Source organism: Syngnathoides biaculeatus, chromosome 13 (genome assembly GCF_019802595.1).
Source record: "Syngnathoides biaculeatus isolate LvHL_M chromosome 13, ASM1980259v1, whole genome shotgun sequence".
Taxonomy (NCBI): domain Eukaryota; kingdom Metazoa; phylum Chordata; class Actinopteri; order Syngnathiformes; family Syngnathidae; genus Syngnathoides; species Syngnathoides biaculeatus.
In genome coordinates, this window is record NC_084652.1 from 5,719,505 (window position 1) to 5,746,906 (window position 27,402).

At 43.4% G+C, this 27,402-nt stretch overlaps 1 protein-coding gene and 1 long non-coding RNA gene across 12 annotated transcripts in view; one reads left to right on the forward strand and one right to left on the reverse strand.

The window, feature by feature from the left end:
- The window catches only part of ralyl (RALY RNA binding protein like), an 87,973-nt gene that overhangs the window by 9,357 nt on the left and 51,214 nt on the right, over positions 1–27,402 (reverse strand). For 5 of the 11 annotated variants that reach the window (XM_061839180.1, XM_061839177.1, XM_061839176.1 and 2 more), the window contains one exon: positions 21,171–21,448. In XM_061839180.1, the coding sequence (XP_061695164.1) occupies positions 21,171–21,426 (256 nt within the window). In that variant the 5' untranslated portion in view covers positions 21,427–21,448. Of the gene's footprint in view, positions 1–21,170; positions 21,449–21,852; positions 22,767–27,402 lie in introns of those variants that run through there. The other 6 variants (XM_061839181.1, XM_061839179.1, XM_061839175.1 and 3 more) reach the window with 3 other exon arrangements.
- Positions 19,720–21,248, forward strand: LOC133510813 (uncharacterized). Its single transcript, XR_009797721.1, has 3 exons — positions 19,720–19,847; positions 20,891–21,063; positions 21,139–21,248. It is a non-coding gene; the product is annotated as an uncharacterized LOC133510813 (long non-coding RNA).

A 27,402-nucleotide genomic window follows, 5' to 3' on the forward strand; every position in this document is an offset into this window, starting at 1 on the left:
CTAGAACTTTGAATCGCACTGTGCCATGATGAACATACAAAATGGGGAAAAGATGAAAGTATGCGAAAATTTCACAACTATCAAATTTTGTAATGAGTCAAAATATTCTTCACAACCTTGATGACAGCCAAAGCATTAATGCTCTAAATATCTAAAAATACGGACATTTAAGGCCTCAAATTCACACAAATCTTGAAGGAAAATATTTAAAAATATTAGGAAAAAGAGAGGAAATATTTGAAAAAAATAAAATCTGTATAAGAAAAATGAATACAATATCTAATACAATAAAATAAAATATATTTTGACTTTAAAGGTATTAGGGAAAATGCAATATAGAAAAATATTGGAATATATTAAGAGAAAAATATAATTCAGAAGAAATATTACAAAAACAACTACAAATATTGATAAAAAAAATATGGTGGATCAGCTGACAAAGCAGTGGCCTCACCGTTCTGACATCCCAAAAACATGCAACATTAATTGGACACTCTAAATTGCCCATAGGTGTGATTGCCAGTGCGGCTGTTTGTCTCGATGTGCCCTGCGATTGGATGGCGACCAGGCCTGGCATGAAAATGTGACAAAAAAAATGCCAAAACATTTGTCAAAGCGATTGAGAAAAAAATATGAAATTATAAGGGCGGCACGGTGGAAAAGAAAATGGTTGGAAGGAAGTATATAGTAACTATAGAAAAATATTGGAATATATTAACAGAAAAAGATCATTAGGAAGAAATATTACAAAAAGACAACTAAAAATATTGATAAAAAATACAAACATGAAAATCACACAACATTTGAGAAAGTACTAGAGAAAAAATGTGCAAATGCCAAGTTTGGACATCCACCACACAATTCTGAAGTTCCGGGTTTGAATCCCTGCCCTAGTCCTTCCTGTGTGGAGCATGCGGGGACTTGAGTTTCCCCACACTTTTCCAATGCACGTTTTGTTTGTTTAGGTGAATGGAAAACTAAATTGTCTCTTGGTGTGCCTTGCTTGTAAGTGTCCTGTGATTGGCCAATCCAAGGTCGAAGTATACTTCTTTAGTTAAGACAAATAATCCTTTTGCAAATGTTAAATTACATATTAGTGATAAGCACAATTGGAACAGATAACACTTTGCGTATGACAACGCATCACATCCCCGCGAGTGTTTCACACCGACGCTTTAGCAGATGAATCTGCACACGGCGCCCGTCTCATTGTTATGATTGACAGCCCGTTCGACACGCTCCAAAAACGTCCCGCTCCTGCTCAATCAGCCTTGAGTGCGCGAGCGCCCAAGGTCGCACATGACGGCGCAAACAAACGGCAGACAGCCTGACACGACACGGCGGGACGTGCGTCTGACGGATGAGTCATCGCCGCCGACACCCGGGAAAAAGTTGCGCTGATAAAATATTGACTGGCAATCAAGATGGAGGCGGGGTTGGGGGGGGGGGGGGTTATTTGCTCCCACCGCACGCGTCGCAAGAATGCTCAAACTGCAGGTCGTCCCAAAAGTCACGATACGCTTTTGTTCTTTTTTTTTGGTAACATTTCAGGTATCATTCGAGCAGATCAACATTCGACATAAGATTTGCATTTTATGTAAGCGTATCATTCCCTCGATTGCAGTTCATTGCCAATTGCAGTAACTTTTTGGCTGTCACAATGCTCTCACGTAGTAGAATTTGCACTATCCACGGCAGGTTTTTTTTAGCAATCCAAACAACGGACGATCTGCTACATCTGCCGCTGATGAAAACCCCAAACTCCTACAGCGTCCATCTGCACAAAGCCAGGGGAAGTCAATCCCGAGCGCTGCGCTGAACTTGGCGTCGACAAAATCTCGCTTCGGAGAGCGATAAAGCTTTATCTGGATCCACTTCAGGATGTTCAAAGGCTTCGACTGGAAGATTTTGATGCGCAAAAACCCGGAGTACCAGGTGAAGCTTTAGCGCCGCTGAACCCACCTTTAGGAGGAGGCGGAGGTTTTGGGACACAGTCTATTAAAAGAAGTACTAGATATACATCCATCTATCCATTTTCTTGACCGCTTATCCTCACAAGGGTCGCGGGGAGCGCCGTAGCCTATCCCATCTGTCAACGGGCAGGAGGCGGGGTATACCCTGAACTGGTTGCCAGCCAATCGCAGGATAGAGACAAACAGCCGCACTTGCAATTACACATATGGGCAATTTAGAGTGTCAAGTTAATGTTGCATGTTTTTGGGATGTGCGAGGAAACCGGAGTGAGCGGAGAAAACCCACGCAGGACATGCATGAGAACATGCAAACTCCACACAGGCGGGTCCGGGATCGAACCCGGGACCTCAGAACTGTGAGGCCAACGCTTTCCACTGTGATGACATGCACAAAAATGAGTGAAAATAATATAAACAGAGTTATTACTAGTAAAGTTATTACTGGTACATTTTACACACAATAACATTGAAGGGAAAAGCAAAAAAATACACAAAAAGGTCAAAAATACAAAGCAAATCAAAACAAACATGGAAAAAATTACAACAGTATATGTCCAAAAAAATGATATGTAAGGAAATACTACAAACAGTAAAATATATTTAAAAAAATACATGGAAATAAAAACAATCCAAAATTTTTTGAAAAAACATTGAATACAAATTAAGATTTTACACTCAAAAATATCAGGAATTACTAAAAATCATAATACATGCAGGATAATAAATTAAAGTTAAAAAAAACTTGGAAGAAAACAAAAATATTGGAAATATACACATACATGAACTAAATCACAACCAAAACGTTTGTGAAAAAATATGCAATAATATTAAAGTAAAATATAAAATTCTTGGGAAATTCTGCACAAAAAATGATTAAAAAAATACAGATAATTACAAAAACATGGACAAAACATTTGGGGAAAAAGAGGTTGAATATTTGGGAGTCAAACACTAAGACAGTTTGTTTCAAATGTAATACAAAATGAATGCATTAGTTATAAATAAACTTTGGACCTCGTAGGTTCTCGAATGCAAAGTGAACTCCTCTCTTCCTAATGAAACAACATATTGTTCAGGCGCCATGTCCCCCCCCCCCCCCTCTTTGTCGAAGTCTCTTCTTCGCACCTCCCTGATGGCCTAAAGCGGTTGGTGGGGGGAGGAGGAAGACGAGGAGGAGAAGGAGGAGGAAAAGGTTGCGTCTGTGGCTCTCAGGTGAACTGGGACAGCTGTATCCTTGTAATTAGGCTGCAGGAAGACGTGAGGGATGGCTCCCATAACAAACGGCGCTCTCCTGTGTCCGCCCCCCTCCCCCGGAACACTCACAAATACGTTCCGGAATGAAACATTCGGCCGCCTGATTAATTGCAGTCATTCGGTTTGGGGTGAAAAAAAAAAAATGACGCAAAAGTGTGTACTTGTTGGCCTGAGCGTTGGTTAAAATTCAAACGCGGGGAGAGCGGCGTTGCCAGGCAATAGCAGCCCCGAAAGTGCAGCTTTGAGATGGGGCAAAAAATAAAAATCCTCATGCTTAAGTCATTTCGGGCACAGCACAAAAACATTACGACATGCTAAGTCTTATACAATGAGAAATAGTCGTCACTGGTGACTGATCAATGAAAAGTGGCCGAATGACCGACCCCTAACGTCCAAACTGACCAAAGATGGGGAATTGGGATGATTAAGTACACTACAGACATATGGATGTACTACATGAAGACAGTCAAATTTTATCAGTCAATTACGTCATTTTTCACAGAAAAAGGAGAAAAAAAGAAAGAAAAAGAAAAATGAAAAAATATGCTATTGAGTATTGTTGTATCATCTGTCTGTCTACATGTGCTACTAAACCGTTTATGTTCAAATACAGTGATGTCTCGGTTCTCGACCACAATCCGTTCCAGAAAACGGTTCGAGAAGTGATTTGTTCGAAAACCGAATTGGTGTTTCCCATTACAATGAATGGAAAAAGAAATAATGCGTTCCAAGCCTAAAAGAATTTGACTTTTTAAAACATTTTTTTTAGCTTTTCCTGATAATAAACTGTATAGTAGGAATACATGTATAGTTTAAATACTTTATATAATAAAATCATTTAAGAAATATATTTATTTTTTGCTTAAAATGTATGTATTTTTGACAATTGCATTGACAATAACAAAACGCATTGTGGGTGGGTCAACTGCTTGCGCCGCTCGCAATGTTATATACGGGAGGCGTTCGAATAGACAATTATAAAACGCGTCGTGGGTGAGTCAGCTGCTTGCGCCGCGCGCATTATGTTGTTCCCAGGCTTTTTTGGCGGCGTGGGAAGTCACAACAAAGCGCGTCGTGGGTCAGCTCGTCTGGCCACACCCGATATGTTATTTCCGGGTTTTGTCTGGGATGTTCGAGTACCGATTTTTACTCGAAAACAGAAGCAAAAAAATCGCAAAATTTTTGCTCGAAAACCGATTTGTTCGAAAACGGGGACGCCATCCATTCATCTCTCAAGTCACCACTCTAGCTATTTTTTCAAAAAAGATATTTTCATGTAACTCCTCCGTAAGATTGCTTTAGATGAGTGCAGGCGATTGTACTTCAGAGCGCGTTCACCGGGGCAGTGATGGATGACACGGCATGAGAGCGAGACTACATGACGTTAATCCCCAAAGCTAATCTTTTGGCAGACAAAGTCAGAACAAAGTCAGGCCGCTCCTCGGAGTGGGCGACCGCGCCGCATTTGATGATGCGATCGCGCGCGGCACTTGCGCCAATACAAATGCGCTTCTAAGGAGCGTCGTCCTCCGACGCGGCGCTCCGGAGATTTCAATCTGCGCCGTGTTCTCCGTGCCCTGTAAATCTTGACAGGCCAGAATTCAATAATCCCCAATCTTGTCTCAAGGGCACACGCAACGACGACGCTTCCGTTTTTTTTTTTTTTTTATTAGGCCTGAGAGCAAATTTCCTCTCGAGGAGGACGGGATGACAAAGCCGACACTTTCAATGAGTGATTCTGGACGCCGGCTCGAGAGCCCGTTTAAAATGGCACCAACAAATTACTTGCACGCAACGTTGCGGATTTGATTCATGTCCACTGGAATGCTAATCACCTTTCACTATATACAACTTAGATCACATGCTCGCCATCGTTGAGTCGAGATATCCGTCAATATTTGCACCAACGGTTTATCGATTACATCACCCAGTTAACGGTTTTGGCCCATGTTAGTGATTAAGGCCTACAAAAGTCTCTTTGGTGACTAAGTGCTGTATTCAAGTGGGCTGGGAAAAGAAGGAATATCCAATGCGCATTCAACTACTACTTAAAACACGAGATATCAAACAATATTTTGCCTTTTGTTTACAGCAGGCGCCATCTTCACTTATTGCGCATAGTTTCTGAGCGTATATGTATTGTTGCTCTACCGAGATACTTGGAATCTTTCGCCATTTGGTGGACTATTACCGTAATTTCCGGCCTATAAGTGGCGACTTTTTTCACACGTTTTCAACCCTGCGATTTATGCGGTGATATGCACCCTAAAAGTTGACCTCAAAATTCTGGAAAACCCTTTCTTCCTATGTATAATGCATTTTAACAATACATGACTGTGCTCCTATCCATATGGTCCAAACATGAATTACTATTTGTATTTTGTCAGTTTTCTCAAAGAATTATTCTGACGTTAAGCTCTTTATTTCAACCTAACTATCTTTCTATTGATTGTCTCTTATTTTGAAATCCACAGTGCTAATGTTATTTAGTAAATGAGAAAATCCACAGTTGTACTCACGTGTTGGACTTCCCAGGCAGAATTTATAAGATGAGTACAATTATTTCAAGAAAACATAAAGGGCCAGGTAAAACATTAAATTTTACTTTAATGGGATTCAAATTAAACTGTCGGGCTTTTCAGAAAAGCATTAACAATTAATAAAACTTGAGCATTGAGTAATTAATGATTGTTATTGTTCAGGTATCAGTCAGCATGAGCACAACTGTAAATACAATCATACGTACTCTGATCATATTGGAATGAAAAAGGTAGGCTACACCTTTGTCATGACCTCTCGGAGACGGTGGCATATCGGCATGCAACTGTGAAGCCTTTTCCTCACCGCTAGATGGCCAGATGGCTAGATGGGTTTTTTTCATTTCTCCCAATGTGCACGATTAACTTTTGACATTTTTTTTTGTGGGGGGGGGGGGGGGGGTCAGGGGGGGTGGTCATTATACATGAGAAATGACAGTACTTTTCGTTGGGCTGTCTACCAGCACCATCTATTTTATTATCAGTAAGTATGTACCTTAATATCAGAACACCAATGAGTGATTCCGGCTGCGTGTCTGAGAATACATTAAAGATGGGCCGAACAAATTAGGCACGCGCAACATCGAGGAGGGACCACGTGTCACACATTCATTCTAGAACATTCATCACAGTTGAAGGCTGTAAAATAACCAATCCCATCAAGTATTAGGATGCCGGGACAGAGAACACCTTACAGTGACTAATCTTGGCTAAATCCAAAAGGCGCGTCCTTCCTTCATGAATTCTCTGTACTTTGCTCTCGAGACCCGTGAGGAAAATGGCCACTTTGGCAGCCTGTAAATTTCCTCCTGAGCTCCTAATGTGATTATTTTTTACGAGATAGGCCCAACTACGGGAATTTGAAGGGATAAATACATCATGAGCGCAGTGCCGCGCTGCACGTTTCGCGTTTCATTTGGATAAAAGCTGACGGGGTAACATTTTCATGATAATTCATTCTTCCGCGGCCTTTTCATCAAGCAAAAGAGGCACGTAAGCCCTCAGCATACGACTCCGGTGCAAAGAGTCGTCGTTCATATGTCAACTAATATAGAGACAAAGATGGAGTTTTAAAGAAGTACAATTTACTACTTAAGAACAATTTTTGGGCAATTTTCATCGGATTTAATTGTATTCCGATTCATTCAATATGTATTCAGTGGTGCCTTACCCGACATGTGAGATTTTTGAGATACATATTTTTGATTGGCTGATGTTTTTTTTTTTTTGTTGCTTTGACTTGCAAGCAAAAATTTGAGATAAGAGCCCTGTAACATGCAGATAGATGACAGTGGTAAATAGCTTATCGTAATGGTATACCAAACATATAAATGTTCCATCCATCGATTCATTTTCTTAGCCGCTTATCCTCACAAGGGTCACGGGGAGTGCTGGAGCCTATCCCAGCTGTCAAAGGGCAGGAGGCGGGGTACACCCTCAACCGGTTGCCAGCCAATCGCAGGGCACATCGAGACAAACAGCCGCACTCACAATGACACCTACGGGCAATTTAGAGTGTCCAGTTCATGTTGCATGTTTTCGGGATGTGGGAGGAAACCGAAGTGCCCGGAGAAAACCCACGCAGAACATGCAAACTCCACACAGGCGGGTCAGGGATTGAACCCAGGTCCTCAGAACTGTGATGCCGACGCTTTACCAGCTGAGCCACCGTGCCGCTTAAAGTAGTGTCTTTTTCCTTTTTATATTCAATTAAGTGGTAGGATAATTAAGGCAACACACTCAAACCAGCTCACAATGGAACTTTCTTCCTCCTCCATCTCGGCACGTCATTTATGATATATATTCGCAGCACCTAAGTGCAAGACTTTGCATATCCTCATCAATCTGTGCGCAAACAAGTGCGCCTGCTGCCACTTTGCTGGAAATGATCTGTCTGGAATCCGTCCCAGAAGACGCACGCGGCACAGCTGCTCCGTGCAAAAAACTTGCCACGCGATTCGAGAATCAGCTGATTGGTTATGTGCGAGTCCTGCTGGTTCAATACATTTTCACAAAGCAACTTATTACTGCTCGGTGATACGGGCTTGAAACAAAACTTCACATTTTATGTCAATAAAATCTAATTTCTGATTTTAATCAGTTTTTCCTACAGTAAAACAAGCAAATTTGGGGGGGTTTGTTTTCACCTTTTCGTTCGTTCCTCCCGATACTAAAAAAAATCTTTGAAGCTTTTTCCAACCCGCCAAAGAATCTTCACAGATCACGTGAAAAACAGTCGCTTGCTGACAATTTTATTAAAACATTTACTGTTTGTGAACATGAATTTGAACTGATTTGTAAATTTGAATAATCAATCAGCAAGGTCGAAATTTGCCGACGTCTCGAGTGACCTTGCACAGGTTTACGGTTTGATTTCCAAGTTTCTCGTGCTGCTTTAAAGACATTTTTCCATTAATCTTCCCTTAACAGTGGCGCTAGTTTGCGGCAAGTGTTAGCCGCTAATTTTCGGAATTAAGCGGTTCACTCTTCGTTCAGACTGCGTCAAAAGTTGTGACAAAAAAAGGAAAAGAAAGTCTCGTGAGATTGGAGGTTTGTTTCCAAGCGTTTATGAAACTTAAAGGGCACGTTTTGCTTCTCAACTTTTTAGGTAAAGTGCAAGTGTCGCATTTCCAGCCAACTATAACGGTTGTTGAAGTTAGTACTAGTGCGCTACACTCACTCGGTCGAGAAAATCACTTAAGTTGCTATGCAAACTGTATAATACAGCTATTGTGCTCCTAACGTTGGCTGCTAAAGTGCTAGCAGAACATAAATCGGATAATGTACCCCGAGATCAAACTTTGCTGACGTCTTGTGAGATTCCAGGCTTCTTTTCTCATATTTTTTCCCAATTATTTTGGTCAGTATCCAAAGCGTACAACAGTAAGACCAGTCAGCGGCAAGCTTTAGCAACTAATGTTAGCGCTTGCGCACCTGACCTGCAGTAACGTATGCTAACTTTGAAATTTTGTGTGAGTCCAGCTTTGAGTTGTGAGTTTCATCCCATTTAAGTCTTTTAATTATGGAAGTAAATTAGTGGCACCAGGATTTAAATTTGAAATGTAAAGTGATCACATTTTCAATAGTTGCTACAATACGCTGTCTGAAATTCACCGTCGGTGCCGCCAGGCAGGGTTTCTTCAGGTCGGAACCGAACAGCCACCCAAGGGATAGATCCGCGCAGGGGGCCTAAGCCACACCTACTTAAATACTGTTGATTTACGTACTATAACACGTAAATCTTCTTCTTCTTTTCCTTTTGGCTTGTCCCGTTAGGGGTCGCCATAGCGGGTCATCTTTTTCCATCCAAGCCTATCTCGTGCATCTTCTTCTTTAACACCCACTGTCCTCATGTCCCAAGCCTGTCACAAGCCTTGATCCACTGTTTGCATTTATCTAAATTACACATTGGGGTGGGAAAGCGCACCAGATATCCTCCCAGTAATCTCAACGGATCGCGCCCGTCTCCATTACACATTCCCCAACCACATCGAAGCACCATATTTACGAATCGGATGTAAGCAGGACTCTGCGCTCGCAATTCAGAGGCTTAAAGTAACCACGCGCTTTGTTTGTGGGTAAAGGATCGCCGCTGTGGGCAGCATGGGCGGAGTTAAAAAAATGACGCTCACCGACTGGCCAAAAGCGAGCAGTCAATCATTCTCACGGATCGATCCATTCAGTTATGCTCTTTTCGTATGTGACGTCACGCGACTAAGAAAGCGTAACAGCGAATTGTAGCAACTATTGAAAATTTCTGTGGCATTTCAAATTCGCATCCTGTTTGCACTAATTTACTTCCATATTTAATCGCCATTAATATCCAAACTATATGACAATCCAGCAAGTTTACAGCTAGTGTTAATGAGTTAGGTGCTATCCCCCCCCCCATCCCACCACGAACAGCACATGTTCCAATGCCGCCTCCCGAGTCAGACGTTACGACATATTCGTAATTCCAATTGTCGCAGATAGCACCTGAGAGCCGTCTTATGCAAGGCGACTCCTCGCAGAGCAATCGAAAGGCGAGTACGCCACACTCAATAAGCACATCATTTTCCACCGCCGAGTACTGCGATCACTGCAGACTGCTTTAAAGCCTAATAAAGCCTGCCATCCAGTCCCCCCCAAAAAATTAAAAATCAACAGATTAAAAATAAGGGAGATATTGTGCACAGAGAGACAAAAAAAAATGTCCAGTTTTGTACTGGCAACAAAACGATGAATTATCATACGTGCAAGATCATAAACGACAACAATTTTAGCCCAACTGGCATCCTTTAGGTTTTTTTTAGACAAATGTAAAAATATTTATTTTTCATGAAACTATTATCTATTTAAAGTACTTTTCACAATAAAAGCACATTTTGAATTGCATCATGTTCAAGATCACCAATATGAAGGGCTGAGTCAGTAATATTGGTTTATTTAAATTTTTATAAAAGAAAGTTTGCGATTGGATAAAAAGGGGAAAAAATAATAACTAAATTAGAAATAAAAAAAAAATACAATATTTTGGCTTTATATTGTCTAATCGAGTCACCGTGCATATTAAAGGGTAGCAACAGGTTTAAGGGAGACAGATGTTTTTGTTTAGGGAGGGGGGGTTAACACTTTTAAAAAAACAAATACAAACAACTATAATTAAATCAATAAACTAACAATAAAATAAAGATTTGGATCTATACGTACGAGGAAGTTTCATGAAAAGCGTGACATTCTGATGAAGTAGGAGATACCATATTTCGATACGTATTATCACACAAAATTTGAAGGGGATCCATCAAAAAGCAGATCATCTTTTTTTGCAAATATGAATCCAATGCATTCCCCCCCCATCCCCCCCCCCCACACACACACAAACATTTATGGAGCATTTAAGCGCTATGTCAGATTTTCACACAAAAGACGACCAAACGCTTGCATGTCAAAATCAAACTTTAAAGACAATTGCCGAGACATTTTGACCTCACATGGACTCCCCAAAGCCGGTCTGGTACAGTGTTCGTACTCACGTCTCTGAACGCGGCGCCGCCTGCCTTTGTACATGTCGGGAACGGCCCCAAAAAACGATGCTCGACTTGACCTCTTAATTATCTCTCCTTCCTCCCTCTCCTCCTGCCCGTGTGTGCGCTTCCACCCTCAGACTCGCAGCCGAGCCCATTCAGACTGTACCATTTGCGGAAGCATCCTGGGGGGTGGAGGAATATGGGGGGGGTCGGGGGGTATTTGCCTCAAATACCCAGACAGCGAGCCGCCAGGTGTGAGTCCTCTTCCTGTCGTTCGCTTTGCCCTTCGAAAGTGCCACATTTGCGACGACGCTCAAAACGTTCATCATCCTGTCACTTCAAGATCACCCCCTCCACACAAATTATTTTTTCCAAACATTTCTGGGAGTTCGGTGATGGCTGCAGTTTGACTCGGGTACGGATCATTCGTTTCTATGGGAACACGTTTTTCTATTTTTTTTTCTATGGTACCTAAAGTGACAGAAATGGTGGAATTATTATAAACTCTCCCCTCCAAATGTATAAGAGTCAAGTGAAGTCAAAATGTCAAAATGATCTTTTAGCTATTATCAGATATACGGTGGCTCAGCTGGTCAAGCGTTGGCCTCCCAGTTCTGAGGTCCCGGGTTCGATCCCGGACCCGCCTGTGTGGAGTTTGCATGTTCTCCCCGTGCCTGCGTAGGGTTTCTCCGGGCACTCCGGTTTCCTCCCACATCCCAAAACCATGCAACATTGATTGATTGACACCTGGGATAGGGTCCAGCACTTCCCGCGAACCTTGTGAGGATAAGCGGCTAAGGAAATGGATTGGTGCATGAAAAAAAACATCAACTCTAACCAATGACTTTTTAAAATATTTTAATATTTAATTACTTTAGATACTTAAGTACATTTGATGTCGGATACTTTCCGACCTGTACTCGAGTAATATAGTATAAAGTGTCATGTCACGATCGAATCACTTATCCTCACAAGGGTTGCGGGAAAGCCTATCCCACCAAACTTTGGGCAAAAGGCGGAATGCACTCTGAACTGGTTGCCAGTCAATCGCAGGCCAGATATCGACACCCTCACTGAGCGGGAATCGATCCCACGCTGCCCGGACCAAAGGCAGGCGTGTGGACTACAAAATGGCTTTAAAGCAGTGGAAGACATTGCACAATTGCACGCAGTCTCCCCCTAGTGGTTCCGTATCCGCAACTACCCTGATGGAAGCCTGGCTGCCATTCCGCACCTACGGCCCCTCTGACTACCAACAAACTTCCAACCGCTTTTATTCATTCATAGACAATGTGCCTTGCCCAGGGACACTACAACGACAGTTCGGGCGGGCATCCAAACCGCCGACTAATCCGGGAATGCCGTCTATATTTCCACGTTTAAAACATTTTAACACCACTTTCAACACCTTCTCAAGTTTGCCCTTTCTTTTGTCATATGGTTGCCGTGGGTTACGCTATCGAACCGTCATCACCAAAATCGTCAGATGGAGTCTTAGTGGACAAAAATGTGGCAAGTGTTTAATTAAAGTAACAAGCGTTCAATTTACAGGCGACCAGACACTATCGAGTTATTCACGCTTGTTTTCGTTAATATATTATGTTATCATCCATCCATTTTCTTAGCCGCTTATCCTCACCAGGGTCGCGGGGAGTGCTGGAGCCTATCCCAGCTGTCAACGGGTACATCCTGAACTGGTTGCCAGCCACGGTGGATCACCTGGTAAAGAGTTGGCCTCACGGTTCTGCGGTCACGGGTTCGATCCCGCCCCCGCCTGTGTGGAGTTTGCAAGTTCTCTCCGTACCTGTGTGGGTTTTCTCCGGGTACTCCGGTTTCCTCCCACATTCCAAAAACATGCAACATTAATCTGACACTCTAAATTGCCCCAAGGTGTGATTGTGAGTGTGGCTGTTTGTCTCGATGTGCCCTGCGATTGGCTGGCAACCAGCTCAGGGTGTAACCCCGCCTCCTGCCCGCTGACAGCTGGGATAGGGTCCAGTACTCCCATGACCCTCGTGAGGATAAGCAGCAAAGAAAACATAGGGTTGCCAGCCAACCGCAGGGCACATCGACACAAACCCGGGACCTCAGACCTGCGAGGGCAATCCATCGCGCCGCCCTTATGTTATCATATTTATTATATTTTTTTTAAGAATTCAACTATTTGAGGCGTTAATGAGTTCAAGTGAATGAATATGATGGTGACTATGTGAGTCATTGTCTCTTTAAGGGCGTCAGCAGGTTCAAGAAAGTCCATAAGTTATTTTTAAGACCTCTTTTTCAATAAATTTAAGACCTTCCGTCTAAATGAGCCTGATATGATATCACCCCGTTAATAAAGGTTGTTTAGTACAAGTTTGCCATTCTAAAGACATTCAGCAGATTTAAGGTCTGTCACATTTATCAGGCTTTAATCGAATATTCAGTTTTTCATAAATCCGAGGATATCAGAGGGGGAGGCCACTATTTAATGTATAATTGCTCCGATAAAATGAGTCCGTTTGAACGCTCGTGCAAAATTCATGCGTCGCGGCGACGAGAAACGAGCGCTGACCTCGCTCAGCGAAAATGTGCACTTTGATCCACTTCCGAATGGAATGTCGCCGCTTTTTTCTTTTCTTTTTGTTTTCGCCCTTCATCTGTCTCGTCTCGTCTCGTCCGATGAATTGAAAGCGACGCACGCTCGACACTTCATGCACGGCTTGATCGCTGTTCACAGGAGATGAGGCCACCTTGGTGCTGTATGATATAATTAATGCATCTCATTACTATCACACGAGCTTTGCAGCTATAAAGGACCCCCCCACACACCCATTTTTAGTTTTGTTTCTAAAGGCCAATGAGGCATAACAGGGGGGGGGGGGGAAATATGCGTACATGATTTAAAAATTAGCAGCAGAAAAATGAACTCCTAAAGCCCCCCCGACATACTGTTACGTTTAATAGTAGCGCCATCTAGTGGTCTCACAGATGGGAAAACACACGCAGACTAAAGTAAAAGTTTGTGAGGGATATAAAAGTATCTATCCATCCATTTTCTTTGCTGCTTATCCTCAGGAGGGTCACGGAAGTGCTGGAGGCTATCCCAGCTGTCAACAAGCAGGAGATGGGGTACACCCCGAACTGGTCGCCAGCCAATCGCAGGGCACGGAGACAAACAGTCATGCTCACAATCACACCTTGGGGCAATTTATAGTGTCCAATTAATGTTGCATGTTTTTTGGGGGGTGTGGGTGGAAACCGGAGTGCCTGGAGAAAACCCACGCAGGCACGGGGAGAACATGCAAACTGCACACTGGTGGGTGCGGGATCGAACGAGAGCCCTCAGAACTGCGAGCTGATCCACCGTTCCACCCAATATATAATATTTTATGAAAAATCAGTACATTTGTTTTATCTATAAAAAAAAAGCATGTAGTGGTTAATGAAAAGAAAAAAAATATGCATGGCACTCTAAACTACAATAGTGCAAAAAATGTATAAAGCAAATATTTAGAATATTTATACAATATAAAATTGAAACAAAATAAATGAAAACATGACGAAATATATTGTATAAAAAATATAAAATGTGAAATATATGATAAATATAACATTAAAATGGCAATAAGATAAAACATAATAACAGAGGGGGTGAATGAACGTTCGTGGCCTCGGGTACATTTTATTTTGGCAAAATGAAATGTTTATTATTCAACATAGCCACGTTTTCACTCTATGCACTTTTCCGGGTGGTCGTTAGGTTCATAGTTCCCAACGCCAAACCAGCTCGAGTCTTGTGCGTCACGACGTCATCACCTGTGGCCAAATCTTAACCGCAGAGCTCTTTTGATCCTCTTGGGGGATAAATAATAACCCAAAAAAGCCGAATCAGGTCAGTATGGCAGCTGTTCAAAGTTGGGCATGTACAGTACTTAGTTTTCATTGCTCAGTGATCCTAGATATTCTAAAATACATAACTTCAGCTATTCAAAATTGGGGAAGTGTTACCTCCGTACTGTTAAAAAAAAAACAAAAAAAAAACATTGTAAAAGTCATCCAAATAAACATTGTAGGGGCGGCACGGTGCCTCAGCTGGTAGATCGCAGTTCTGATGATCCGGGTTCAATCCCGGTCCCGCCTGTGTGGCGTTTGCAACATTAGTTGGAAAATCTAAATTGCCCCTAGGTGTGATTGTGAGTGCAACTGTTTATCTCTATGTGGCCAGCGATTGACTGGCGACCAGTTCGGGGTGTACTTCGCCTCCTGCTTGTTGACAGCTGGGATAGGCTCCAGCACTTCCGTGACCCTCGTGAGGATAAGCAGCTAAGATAATGGATAGATGGATGGATAACACTACAGTATTGGAAAGTGTGGCATTATCAGTGAGAAACTGCAGTGGCGTATTAAATCCACAAGAAGGCACTGCAGGACTATTCCAAAGTACATACATGACTCAGAAGTACACAAACGGACACATGCTGAGTCAGCAGTCGCCATCCGACTGGACTGGACGTCAGCCGGTCTTTATGTCATTATCGCAACATACAATATGCACACGTGTCATATACTTGCTCCAGACCCCGTGAGTCAGCAGCACGGGAGGAAAGCGGAACCCCCTTGAAAGTGCAGCCTAACGTCAACGTCATGTTTTAGAGATGAAGTGCGCGACCCGACCCGTTCCAGCCTGCACACTTTCTCTGCACTCTAAGGGAGAGTCGACGCTATCGTGTCTATACTGTGTGGGACAAAAAGGAGGTGCAAAGAAAGAAGGAAGGAAGGAAGGATAAAAGGAAAGAAGAAAGGAAGGAGAGTCGGAGGAACTTTATAGAGGAGATGCTCATAGGAAAGAAGGAAAAAAAGAATACAATAAAGTACGGGTATCAAACTCAAGGCCCAGGGGCCAGATCTGGGCTGCACGAGGGTTTTGCCGTTCTCCGTGTTTGATTGATTGCATCATTCACTTTTGAAAAAGAGTTTGGGAAGGCGACGTAACACGGGCGTCATTTTTGTGACGTTTAAGGCTTTTTGTGGCGTCGTGAGACCGCGGCGGAACGACGCCATGTTCCGACCATTTTTTTAATCAATCACCGCATTAAATTACCGATTGAATATAATTTTGGGGTGCTTGTTGTGTTGATGTGAGTGTGCGACACTATCAACACGACATAAGTTATACAACCAAACTGAACAAGGCACCCCCCCCCCCCCAAAAGTTGTAATTTAACACAGGGAGGACAGTGACAAGCCATAAAATATGAGTATGTTACATACTACCGCATTATGCTATAGTACATTCCTTTGTGTCTCCGACGTCACACCGAGATACGGCTTGAATATTTATTTTGGTGATGAAAAATGGGCATTCCCAGGGCAATTCATTATTTACCGATTTGTCCGAAACCGAGTGAGTCGAACGACTGCCAGAAAACTACAGAGAGAACTTGGATTTTCATTTTTTCCCTATATGGGAATTTTGTATCTTGGTTTGGAACCTGACCAAATTCCGCCGTTTTAATCTCTGTTTGCCCTTCATTTTACTCTTGACAGATAGCGACATATTTCACTCTATTATCTTCTTACTTTACTTTTCCGAGACAAGTTAATAATGATCTTTTAATACAGAAAGGTGCAAAAAAAAAAAAAAAGGCACAGCGGGGTAAGTAATTGTGTGACAGTGCAGCCTAAAAGCTTCATTAAAAAATCATATGCTCAGTTGCTTTAACGGCACACAGCCTCGCAACCTTGCACAGCTCAAGTCAAAGGAGGAGCAGTCAGCTCCTCGGAGGGGAAAAATTCAATTTTTGTGCTCGCACGCGCAGGAGCGCCAGGGTTCAAGGGCACCTCAGCAGCAAGATGGCACCTGTCCAGCAACCAGCACTCATAGGTTCATTCTCCACATCGCTTATCGTCACTAGCGTCACAGGCGTGCTGGAGCCAATCCCGGTTGCCTCTCGGGGAGGGGTACACACCCTGAACTGGTCGAGAGCCAATCGCGGGGCACATTTAAACATACAACTGTTAGCACCCTCGTTCACACCTAAGAACAATTTAGAGACTTAATAACCCGACATAGTGCATATTTTTGGGATGTGGGAGGAAACCCACACAGGCGCGGGGAGAATATGCAAACTCCACAGAGGCAGGCCCGGGACTTGAACCACGGTCCCAGGACCTGTGAGTATTTGAACTACACTGAAGGTGTTACACAGCACTCCAGTTTCCTCCCACATTCCCAAAAAACATGCACCATTAATTGGACACTCTAAATTGCCCGTAGGTGTGATTGTGAGTCCGGCTCCTTGTTTCTATGTGCCCTGCGATTTGGTTGGCAACCAGTTCAGGGTGTGCCCCCTCCTGCCCGTTGAACGCTGGGATAGGCTCCGGCACTCCCCGCGACCCTCGTGAGGATAAGCGGTGAAGAAAATGGATGGATGGAAGTCTACACACACTCGTTAAAATGCAAGGCCAAACACATGGATTTCATTTGAACAATATATGAGTGAACACACAAGTTATCATTTGTTCTCACGTAATATCCATCCGTTCATTTTTTTTTTTGCCGCTTATCCTCACGAGGGTCACGGAGTTAGAGTGTCCGATAATGTTGTCGACCAGTTCAGGGTGCAGTCCGCCTTTCGCCGAAGCTTGCTGGGATAGGCTTCGGCTTTCCTGCAACCCTTGTGAGGATAAGCGACTTTCATAATGACGATACACTATACTATATTACTTGAGTACAAGTCGGAAAGTATCTCACATCAAACGTACTTAAGTATCTAATGTCATTAAATAAACAAATATTTTAAAAAGTCATTGGTTAGAGTTGATGTTTTTACTCATCCATCCATCCATTCATTTCCTTAGCCGCTTAGCCTCACAAGGGTCGCGGGAAGTGCTGGACCCTATCCCAGGTGTCAATCAATGTTGCATGGTTTTGGGACGTGGCAGGAAACCGGAGTGCCCGGAGAAAACCCACGCAGGCACAGGGAGAACGTGCAAACTCCACACAGGCGGGGGCGGGATCGAACCCGGGTCCTCAGAAATGTGAGACCAATGCTTTCCAGTTGATCCACCATGACGCCTCTCATGTAATAGCTTTTACAAATAAATGGCACTTTTAGAACTGCTGTATTAAAACAATATCACACTTGAGATTATATAATCATGGCTGTGATTGAGTCGAATTAAGAAAAATGTATAAAGTGCTGGCGGCATGTTTTTATTCCAAAAAATATGCACCATTAATTGGACACTCTAAATGGCCCATAGGTGTGATTGTGAGTGCAAGTGTTGTCTGTCTCCATGTGCTCTTCGATTGGTTGGCAACCATTCAGGGTGTACCCCGCCTCCTGCCAGTCAACAGCTGGGATAGGCTCCAGCACTGCCCACGACCTTCGTGAGGATAAGCGGCAAAGAAAATGAATGGATGGATATAAACATTAAACCCTCTCGTGTGGTGTTTATTAACCCTCCGCATTTTTTTTTTAAATATACTGCGGTTAACTTCTTTTTACACTTGTAAGACCGGTAAGAATGCATGTGATTTAAACAGCGAGTGTAGCTAAAGGTTTTACGATGTCGGTGACAAGGAAGTTTTCGCCGCCGTTGCCGACGGACCAAAAAACAGAAAAAAATAAACATCCCACCTCAGTCCAATTAAGTGCACACCACTCAGCGCAGAAAGAAGTCCATTTATATTCAACGAGACCACGGGCGAGGACGATAGACGAGCCAATGGACAAATCAATAAGTAATATCGAGAGGATTTAAGTAGCGGGGGGGACCCAGGGACGCACCGACGTGAACCCCCACCCCCCCCACACACACACACACACACTTTCGCTTTCTTCTCCAGTCTGCTTTTTATTCCTATTCGCGAGACATTCAAGGTCATGTAAATAGTTTCAAAAATTCAATAAGGATACAAAATCATCAACTATGCAACTGTTAACTGTCAAGAGCTTCACATTTTGGAAATAATTGGACCCTTCGACTATTCCTGCCTGTTTTTTTTCCCTTCATATCAAATTTGGAGGCAGGCCGAGGGATTCGGCGCCGAAAACCGCTGCGTCAGCAAAACCGTTCTTTTGCCGTAAATTGGGTCTCAAGTCAAATAAATATTATTTATAAAGAAACCAATCGCAACAGAATTTATCTGAACGTGCTTTACACATTGAGCAAGCCAAGAATCACACTCCTTATACTTTATATGTATTGTACTGTATGTACGAGATATGGAAAAAAAAAAACAACTGAACAACGCATAAGCAACCATTTGACGACAGATCAGGACTATTTGGGTCCGAGGGGGAAAACCTTGAGCAGAACACAGCCAGGACAGACTGGTTGGAGAGGGAGAGAGAGAGAGAGAGAGAGAGAGAGAGAGAGAGAGAGAGAGAGAGAGAGAGAGAGTGTAGACCACGGGTGTCAAACTCAAGGCCCGGGGGCCAGATCAGGCTCGCCACATGATTTTATGTGGCCCTCAAAGGCAAATCATGTATATCAACTTCCGTGATTCTTGTTCAAATCTTTTCCAAAATTTCAAATTGTCATATCATAAAATATAACGTTGAGGTATTGCAAGCGTTTTTACGTGACCAGACATCAACAATAGTTGGAAAAACCCATTACCCTTGATTTCTGATTCCAAAAGTAATTCCTAAATTTCAATATGATGAGGCGATGAAGGATTTTTATTGTTTCACAGTCATAACGACCCCCTGAGGGAAACCCGAACTACAATGTGGCCTCCGACAAAAATGAGTTTGACACCCCTGGAGTAGAGGGATAGAGAATAAACTGGGTAGAGAAAGAACACAAAATGGAGGGGCTGAGCAGCTGGGTGGGGGGGCATAACCAGAGCCATATCGTGTCATTTGAAGCTGCAATCGGGGTATTACGCCAACAGGCGGTGCTGTATCAGGAATAGTTGGAAGTCACTCTTAAAATTGGAACAAAAGAAGAACTAATACCGTAATTTCCGGCCTGTAAGCCCCGACTTTTTTCACACGCTTTCAACCCTGCGGCTTATGCAGTGATGTGGCTAATTTGTGCATTTATTTTCGCGGCCGCAAGGGGGCACTCGAGCTGAAAAGGTAAGAGTGAGACCGGTGGAATATATGTGATGAGGAAGGGACTTTTACCGGTATGTTTTTTTTTAACCGGCTCTGTTAGCCCTGCGCTAGTGTTAGCACTGTGCGAGCATGTTGCTGCTGTGTTACTGCCATGTCTCAGTGATTTTTACCGGTATGTTTTTTTTTGCGGCCCTGTTAGCGCCACGCTAGTGTTAGCGCCACGCTACCGTTAGCGCCATGCTAGCGTGTTGCTGCTGTGTTATTGCCGCGTCTCAGTGATTTAGGTATGTTTTTTTTTTTTAACTGGCCCGGTTAGTGCTGTGCTACGGTACTGCTGCGGCAGTTTTTTTTAATGCTTTTATTTTTTTACCAGCCCTATTCATGCTACCGTGTTGTTGCTATGTTAAGCTAAGCTAAGGTATCAAAACTTTGAAAACTCTTTCTATGTACCGTCTTTCTTTGTAAATATTTTGTGTTTCAATGCGGGTTTCAATGTGGGGACTTGCTGCTTATGTACGTACCAAATGGTATTTCCTTTCCAAATGTACTGGGTGAGGCTTATAATCAGGTGCGCTCTGTAGGCCGGAAATTACGGTATTTCAGAATAGCCCAAGGAATAACGATTTGATCATGATTTGCTAGTCATTCGTTACTGTCATGAATAAAAATTCAGTTTAAGGGGCAAATCTGATTCTTCCCTGGATCAACAGCGATTGGTCGTTCAAGTCAGTCATTCATCATTGGTCAGTCTTCATGTCAATCATAACAAGCAACACCGGCATGTCACTTGCATTTTTTTGGTCAGTCTAGATCTCGGTGAATTCCCACAACAGTCCTTGATGGTTGGTCTATACGTATGTCAAAAGCTGAGGTCAAAATTCTGGAAAACCCTTTCTTCCTATGTATAATGCATTTTAACAATGCATAATTGTGCTCCTATCCATGTGATCCAAACGCCAAGTGCTATTTGTATTTTGTCAGTTTTCTCAAAGAATTATTCTGACGTTAAGCTCTTTATTTCAACCTAACTATCTTTCAACTTACTGTCTCTTATTTTTACACAGCTGCGGCGTATGTGTGTACCAAATGGTATTTCCTGAACAAATGTACTGGGTGAGGCTTATAAACAGGTGCGCTCTGCAGGCCGAAAATTACGGTACTGGCGAAAGAGCAAAAATGGAGGGCTTCAGAATGGTACGTCGTCTGCCTCAATTTGATCCAGAAAAACAAAACAATTGTACGGTACGGTACACACATTTGAATTTATATGACGTCCAAATGGAGTCTATTAACGGACGGCTGCTTTTTACAGACGCCGATAATATGAGACGAAATCAACGTTACCTAACGACTGCCCCGCGATGACCCTGCTGTTCTCGCCCGCCACGGCCGCCCGGGCGTTCCTCTCGCTGGCATACTGGACGAAGGCGTAGCCCTTGTGCACGGAGCAGCCCACGATCTTGCCGTACTTGGCGAAGATGGCCTCGATGTCGCCCTTGCTCACCACCGCCGTGTTGAGGTTGCCGATGAAGACGCGGGAGTTGAGCGAGCGCGGGTCATTCTTGTTGGTCACGTTGCTGGTCTGGCTCTTGCCGGTCATCCTAGACCTGCCGCAGTGCCTGCTGGGAATACAAAAAACAAAACAAAAAATGACATGAGAGCAGCGTATACGTCGTAGAAATACACAATATCGTGGAGCTATCGTGTCATTTAATGTTTATGTGCATTGGTTGTTGCTGCTGTTTTTGTTAGCGCGTAACATTGCGGTACAAACCCATCCGACTCAACCGGATTTAGAACCAAAGAACGGAAGATCATCTTTAACCCTCGATTACTACATAACAAAAAGAGTTGACGCTTTAATTCACCTGAGAGCAGGGGTCTCAAACTGGCGGCCCGCGGGCCAATTGCGGCCCGCCCGGTGATTTTTTTGTGGCCCCACACCTTACTATGAAAGTTAAATGATAGTGCGGCCCGGATGTTTGGCTTGATGCAAGCAGAGAAACATTTTTCATTGAAAAGTTACCGTGGTGGCTCAGCTGGTAAAGCGTTGGCCTCAACAGTTCCGAGGACCCGGGTTCGATCCCGGCCCCGCCTGTGTGGACTTTGCATGTTCTCCTGCGTGGGTTTCCTCCGGTCACTCCGGTTTTACTCCCACATTCCAAAAACATGCAACATTAATTGGAGAGTCTAAATTGCCCCTTGGTGTGATTGTGAGTGTGATTGGTTGTTTGTCTCTATGTGCCCCGCGATTGGCTGGCGACCAGTTCACGGTGTATCCCGCCTCCTGCCCTGTTGACAGCTGGGATAGACGCCAGCACTTTCTGCGACCCTTGTGAGGATAAGCAGCTAAGAAAATTGATGGATGGATGTTGTTAGCGGTTAGCTTGCTAAGCTAGCTAGAGGTGATGAATGGATGATGGAAAAGAGGTAAAATGTTGAGAAGGATGATGAGTGGTATAGAAACTGGATGTATGGAAGGATGGAGGGATAGAAGATAGATGGAGGGGTGGTTGGGAGTGACGGATAAATGAAAGATAGATGAGGCTTTCTTCAAATGATGGATGGACAGATGAATGAAAGAATGGATAGGTGGACTCCAGCTCCAGTGCGACCGTCGTGAGGATAAGCGGTGAAGAAAATGGACGGATGGAAGTTACCGTGGGTGTTGCAATGGAGAGTTTCACGAGTAGTTTTGCACACAACGCGTTTACACCAGCTTCCTTGCTTATCTTATTTTGTGCAAAAAAAAAATTGAAAAAACATTTTTTTAAAATTTCTACTACTGCTGTTTTGGCTAGCAACAGACTCAGAATCCAAATCTTTGTTTGCCACGAAAACGGGCTTCAAATATAATTATGTATCCAGGTTCCTATGGCGAAATGCACCAAAGCAGAAGTTGTGCCGATTTGAAACGACATCACGCCGAAGCACCACTTTTATACGAGAGAGGGGGGGGCTTTGCCGCCGTCCTGCGGCACGTTGGGGCATTTCGGGAGGGCAGAAAAAAGTAAAAAAAATTAGGCGACTGATGTCGGTGTTAAAAAATATGAATTTGCGACTGGGTGGGAGAATTATTTTTTTTTTCCTACGGTGACATGATGAAACAGCAGATTTTCACGGTTGTGGCAGACTTTTATATAGTTATGTTTCCCACATGAGATGTGAAAAAAAAAAAAAAAAGATGTAGCGGAACACTTAACAGGTTTTGCTGGAGGTGTGCGTCAGTCAGACAAATCGCCTGCGCTGCAATTTGTGGCAGCTCACGCTTTTTTTTTTTTTTTTTTTTAACGGCGCTCCGCGGCATGTTTACATCCCGCCAGCGGGCACGCGGCGGCCGCCGAGGGGCTCGGCGCGTCTGATTGTCACATGAGAGGGGAAGAAGTTTCGGGGGGCTCGCGGAGTTTCGACCCGCGGTCCAGCATCGTTGACATTCGCGGCGGAGGACATGCGAGCCTTTTCGTAATTGGCAGCAAAGGACGATGATGACAAATATGCACAATTTATTCATCGCTCAGCTCATGGATGGACGTCCAAAAATAAACACTCAATATTCATCCGTCTATCCATCCGCGTCAATCTGTTGCGTCCTGCAGGATTTATCACGCGACTTCTGGATGCTTTCATTATTCCACGCGTGTATTTTATCATCTATCCTTCACGGCATCCTCCATGAATCAATGTTTACATCCACCCATCATGCTAACATTCATCCATCCTTCTGTTGATTCATCCATCTATCATCTGAACCATCTCGCATCTCTCCTTCATTCCATCATCTATCCATTCATCCATCTATCATCCACCCTTTGAACCATCTACCATTCATCCATCCCTCTATCCCTCCATTCATCCATCCACCAATCCTTCTTCATCCACCAATTTATCAACTATCCTGCATACATACATCATTCATCCATTCATCCATCCATCCATTCATTTATGCATCCTTATAGCTATCCTTCAATTCCTTTGAACCACACATGTCATCTTTTCATTCATCCACCCATCTTTCCTTGCAATCCACCGGTCAGCGCGTCCATCCATCTTCTGTCCACCTATCCATCCTTTCATTCATCCATCCATCCATCATTTGAAGAAAACATCATCTATCTTTCATTCATCCGTCTCTCCCACCCCCCACTCCATCTAGCCTTCTGCTCATCATCCACATTCAACATCATTTTACCTCTTTTCCATCATCCATTCATCACATCTAGGTAGCTTAGCAAGCTAACAGCTAACAACCATCCATCCGTCCATCCATCTGTCCATTCAGCCATTCATCTATCCTTTCATCTATCTATCATCCACCCTTTGAACCATCTACCCATCCATCCATCCATCCATCGCTCTATCCTTCCATTCATCCATCCACCAATTTATCAACTATCCTGCATCCATCCATCCATCCATCCATCCATTTATGCATCTTTATAGCGTTCCTTCAATTCCTTTGAACCGAGCACGTCATCTTTTCATTCATCCATCCATCTTTCCTCCCAATCCACCAGTCAGTGCGTCCATCCATCTTGTCCATCTATCCATCCTTTCATTTATCAATCCATCCATAATTTGAAGAAAACGTCATCTATCTTTCATTTATCCGTCTCTCCCACCCGCCACTCCATGTATCTTCTATCCATCTATCCTTCCACTCATCATCCACATTCAACATCATTTTACCTCTTTTCCATCATCCGTTCATCACATCTAGGTATGTTAGCAAGCTAACAACCATCCATCCATCCTTTCATCCATCATCCACCCTTTGAACCATCTACCCATTCATCCATCCCTCTATCCATCCATTCATCCATCCACCCATTTATCAACTAACCTGCATACATACGTCAATCTATCCTTCATCCAATCACCTGTGTATGAGTCATTCATTCATCCATCCTTCATCCATGTATCCCTCCATTCATGCATCCATATAGGTATCGTTTGATTCCTTTGAACCATGCGTATGTCATCTTTTCATTCATCCATCCATCTTTCCTTCCAATCCACCAGTCACTGCGTCCATCCATCTTCTGTCCACCTATTCATCCATCCATCATTTGAAGAAAGCGACATCTATCTTTCCTTTATTTGTCCCTCCCACCCGGCACTCTTTCCACTCATCATCCACATTCAACATCATTTTACCTCTTTTCCAGCATCCATTCATCACATCTAGCTAGCGTAGCAAGCTAACAGCTAACAACCATCTATTCTTAAAAGCATCCAGAACTCGCTCTGATCATCCACTCCTTCATAAACCAAACTATATTGCTTTCTTGCCTCCACCCATCCGCCCTTCCATATGTTACACATCCATCTACCCCTCCGTTCATCGATGTCAGCAGCCCCAGGGTCAACCTACTGCTATCCATCAAGCCTTTCGTCCACCCGACTACCATTCCGACGCTTTTAAGTCGGCAGACGCAAATAACTCAAGTGTAACTTCTTGTTAGCCAAAGCGCATCCGTTGACAGGACCGACACGGAGGGCCGCTAAAGTGGCTGCGCAAAGTGTTTTCCGTGATTTCCGGGAGAAACGCAAGTCAGCTCAACCCGCTATTGATTTATTTATCCCGAAAAACACCGGGCAGCGCTCTGGATTGAAATGTAAGACGGGAAGATGCGACACGTACAGGTAAGAAGAATATATTTCCCAGTGGAGCACGCAGAATGAACAGATTCTATTTCAACCTGGCAATATTCTCTACAGTAGATTTCCCTTCAGGATCTCACACACTTTTTACATTAAAACCAAATCACACGCCGCACAAAAATGCAGTAGAACTGGAGCTTTTTTGGAGCTGATTAACCCTAAAAGTTCACAGAGCAAAAAGTCCCAGAAAGCCTGCAGTCGCGAGCGGCGAGGTTATTAGATGGTTGATTATGCAAGCATGAGCGCATTTAGGCAGACCTAATTGGACGACGCTGGGAGTCGCTGAATTGAAGCCCGTGTGGAGCACAAAAGGAGTGTACAGAGAAGGCCTCTGCCTATTAATTAGCAGCTGGGGGTGGAAAATTGTACACTCAACTCTTGTATGCTAATTAGAATTGTTCATGCTTTTGTACATATCCTTTTTTTATTGAATATATCACTTTTTGTAATTTCATTCGAACAAACTAGGCAAGTTGATCGCAGAAGATGAATGCCGACACATGGCATTGAGAATGAGCGGAAAACAACACGTTGAGCAAACCGAAACAAAAAAAAAAAACAAAAAACAAAAAAAGGCCACAGGGCACCGAGCGACCGTCCGTCCATAATGAGCGATACTTTTATGGAGCCGTCAATCAAATGACATCCATCGACCGAGTACGCATGCAGTACGGTACATACATTTAAGTACCGTGTTTTTCGCACCATAAGGCGCACCGGATTACAAGGCGCATAGAATAAACGCTACAGTAGAGCGTCGGGTTACGTTATGCATCCATTAGATGGAGCTGCACTAAAGGCTCAATATAGATCCGCGTATAAGGCGCACCCGATTATAAGGCACACCGTCAGCTTTTTGAGAAAATTAAAGGCTTTTAGGTGCGCCGTATAGTGCGGAAAATACGGTAATATCATCTACAGCAGTGGTCGGGAACCTATGGCTCGCGAGCCAGACCTGGGTCTTTTGATAGTTGCGTATGGCTCATAACGACATACTGTATACAGCAGGAGTGCTCAATGTGTCGATCGCGAGGCAGTTTTGGTTGATCGCCTGACGGCGTAAAAAAAAAAAAAAAAAAAAAAGACACCAGCCTGACTCTTCTTCTTAGTTTACCTTGCACGCCCCCCTCCGCTCTTAAAGCGGTACACACATAAAGTGGTTTATAATGACAGTGTGCTTATGCGCCGCCCACACCTGGAAATTTTTTTTACATAAAGACACGCCTTTGTCGGCAAGCATCGTTGGCGAGCGCACATAAGTGGGGAGAAATGGAAAAAATTTAAACCTGCAGACCAGATGATTGTGAAAACTTGGAAGGCACTTCCCGTGTGAGTATTGCTGTACTGACAATGTTTGGTTCTACATGTGCATATGAAAAGTCGTTGTCACATTAAAAAAAAAAAAAAACATTAAAACCCATTCGTGGGCAGTGTCCCATTTTTGGGACATGATGATTTTCACGCATTATATCCTTCAGTATATAAAAAATATTTAAGTGTTTTAATCTGAAGCCATAATTTGGTAATCACGAGAGGATAACTCATCGGTCAAAGTTAGCACGGAGTTATTTCCCTTTCCTTCCTGACCCAACATGGCTGCCTCAAGTACACATTTCACAAGTATACGTTTGTCTTCAAAATGCTAATCCATCAGTATTATTAATGCGTTAAGTGTCGTTCTAGAATAAGAACTAATTAATAAACATATCTCTAGTATGTACCACTTCACAGAACTGATAAAATTCCCGTCCCAGTTTTGGGACGCTGTCCGCGATTAAACAAAAAAAAAAGTGTTATTAACTTGATTGTGGCCTGTTAGGAGACTTTTATCTCAATCAGGCCAAAAATTGCCATCCTGCCCATGATTGAGTTAAGACGTTCACAAATAACGGATGGAAGCCTCAAAGGCTGCATG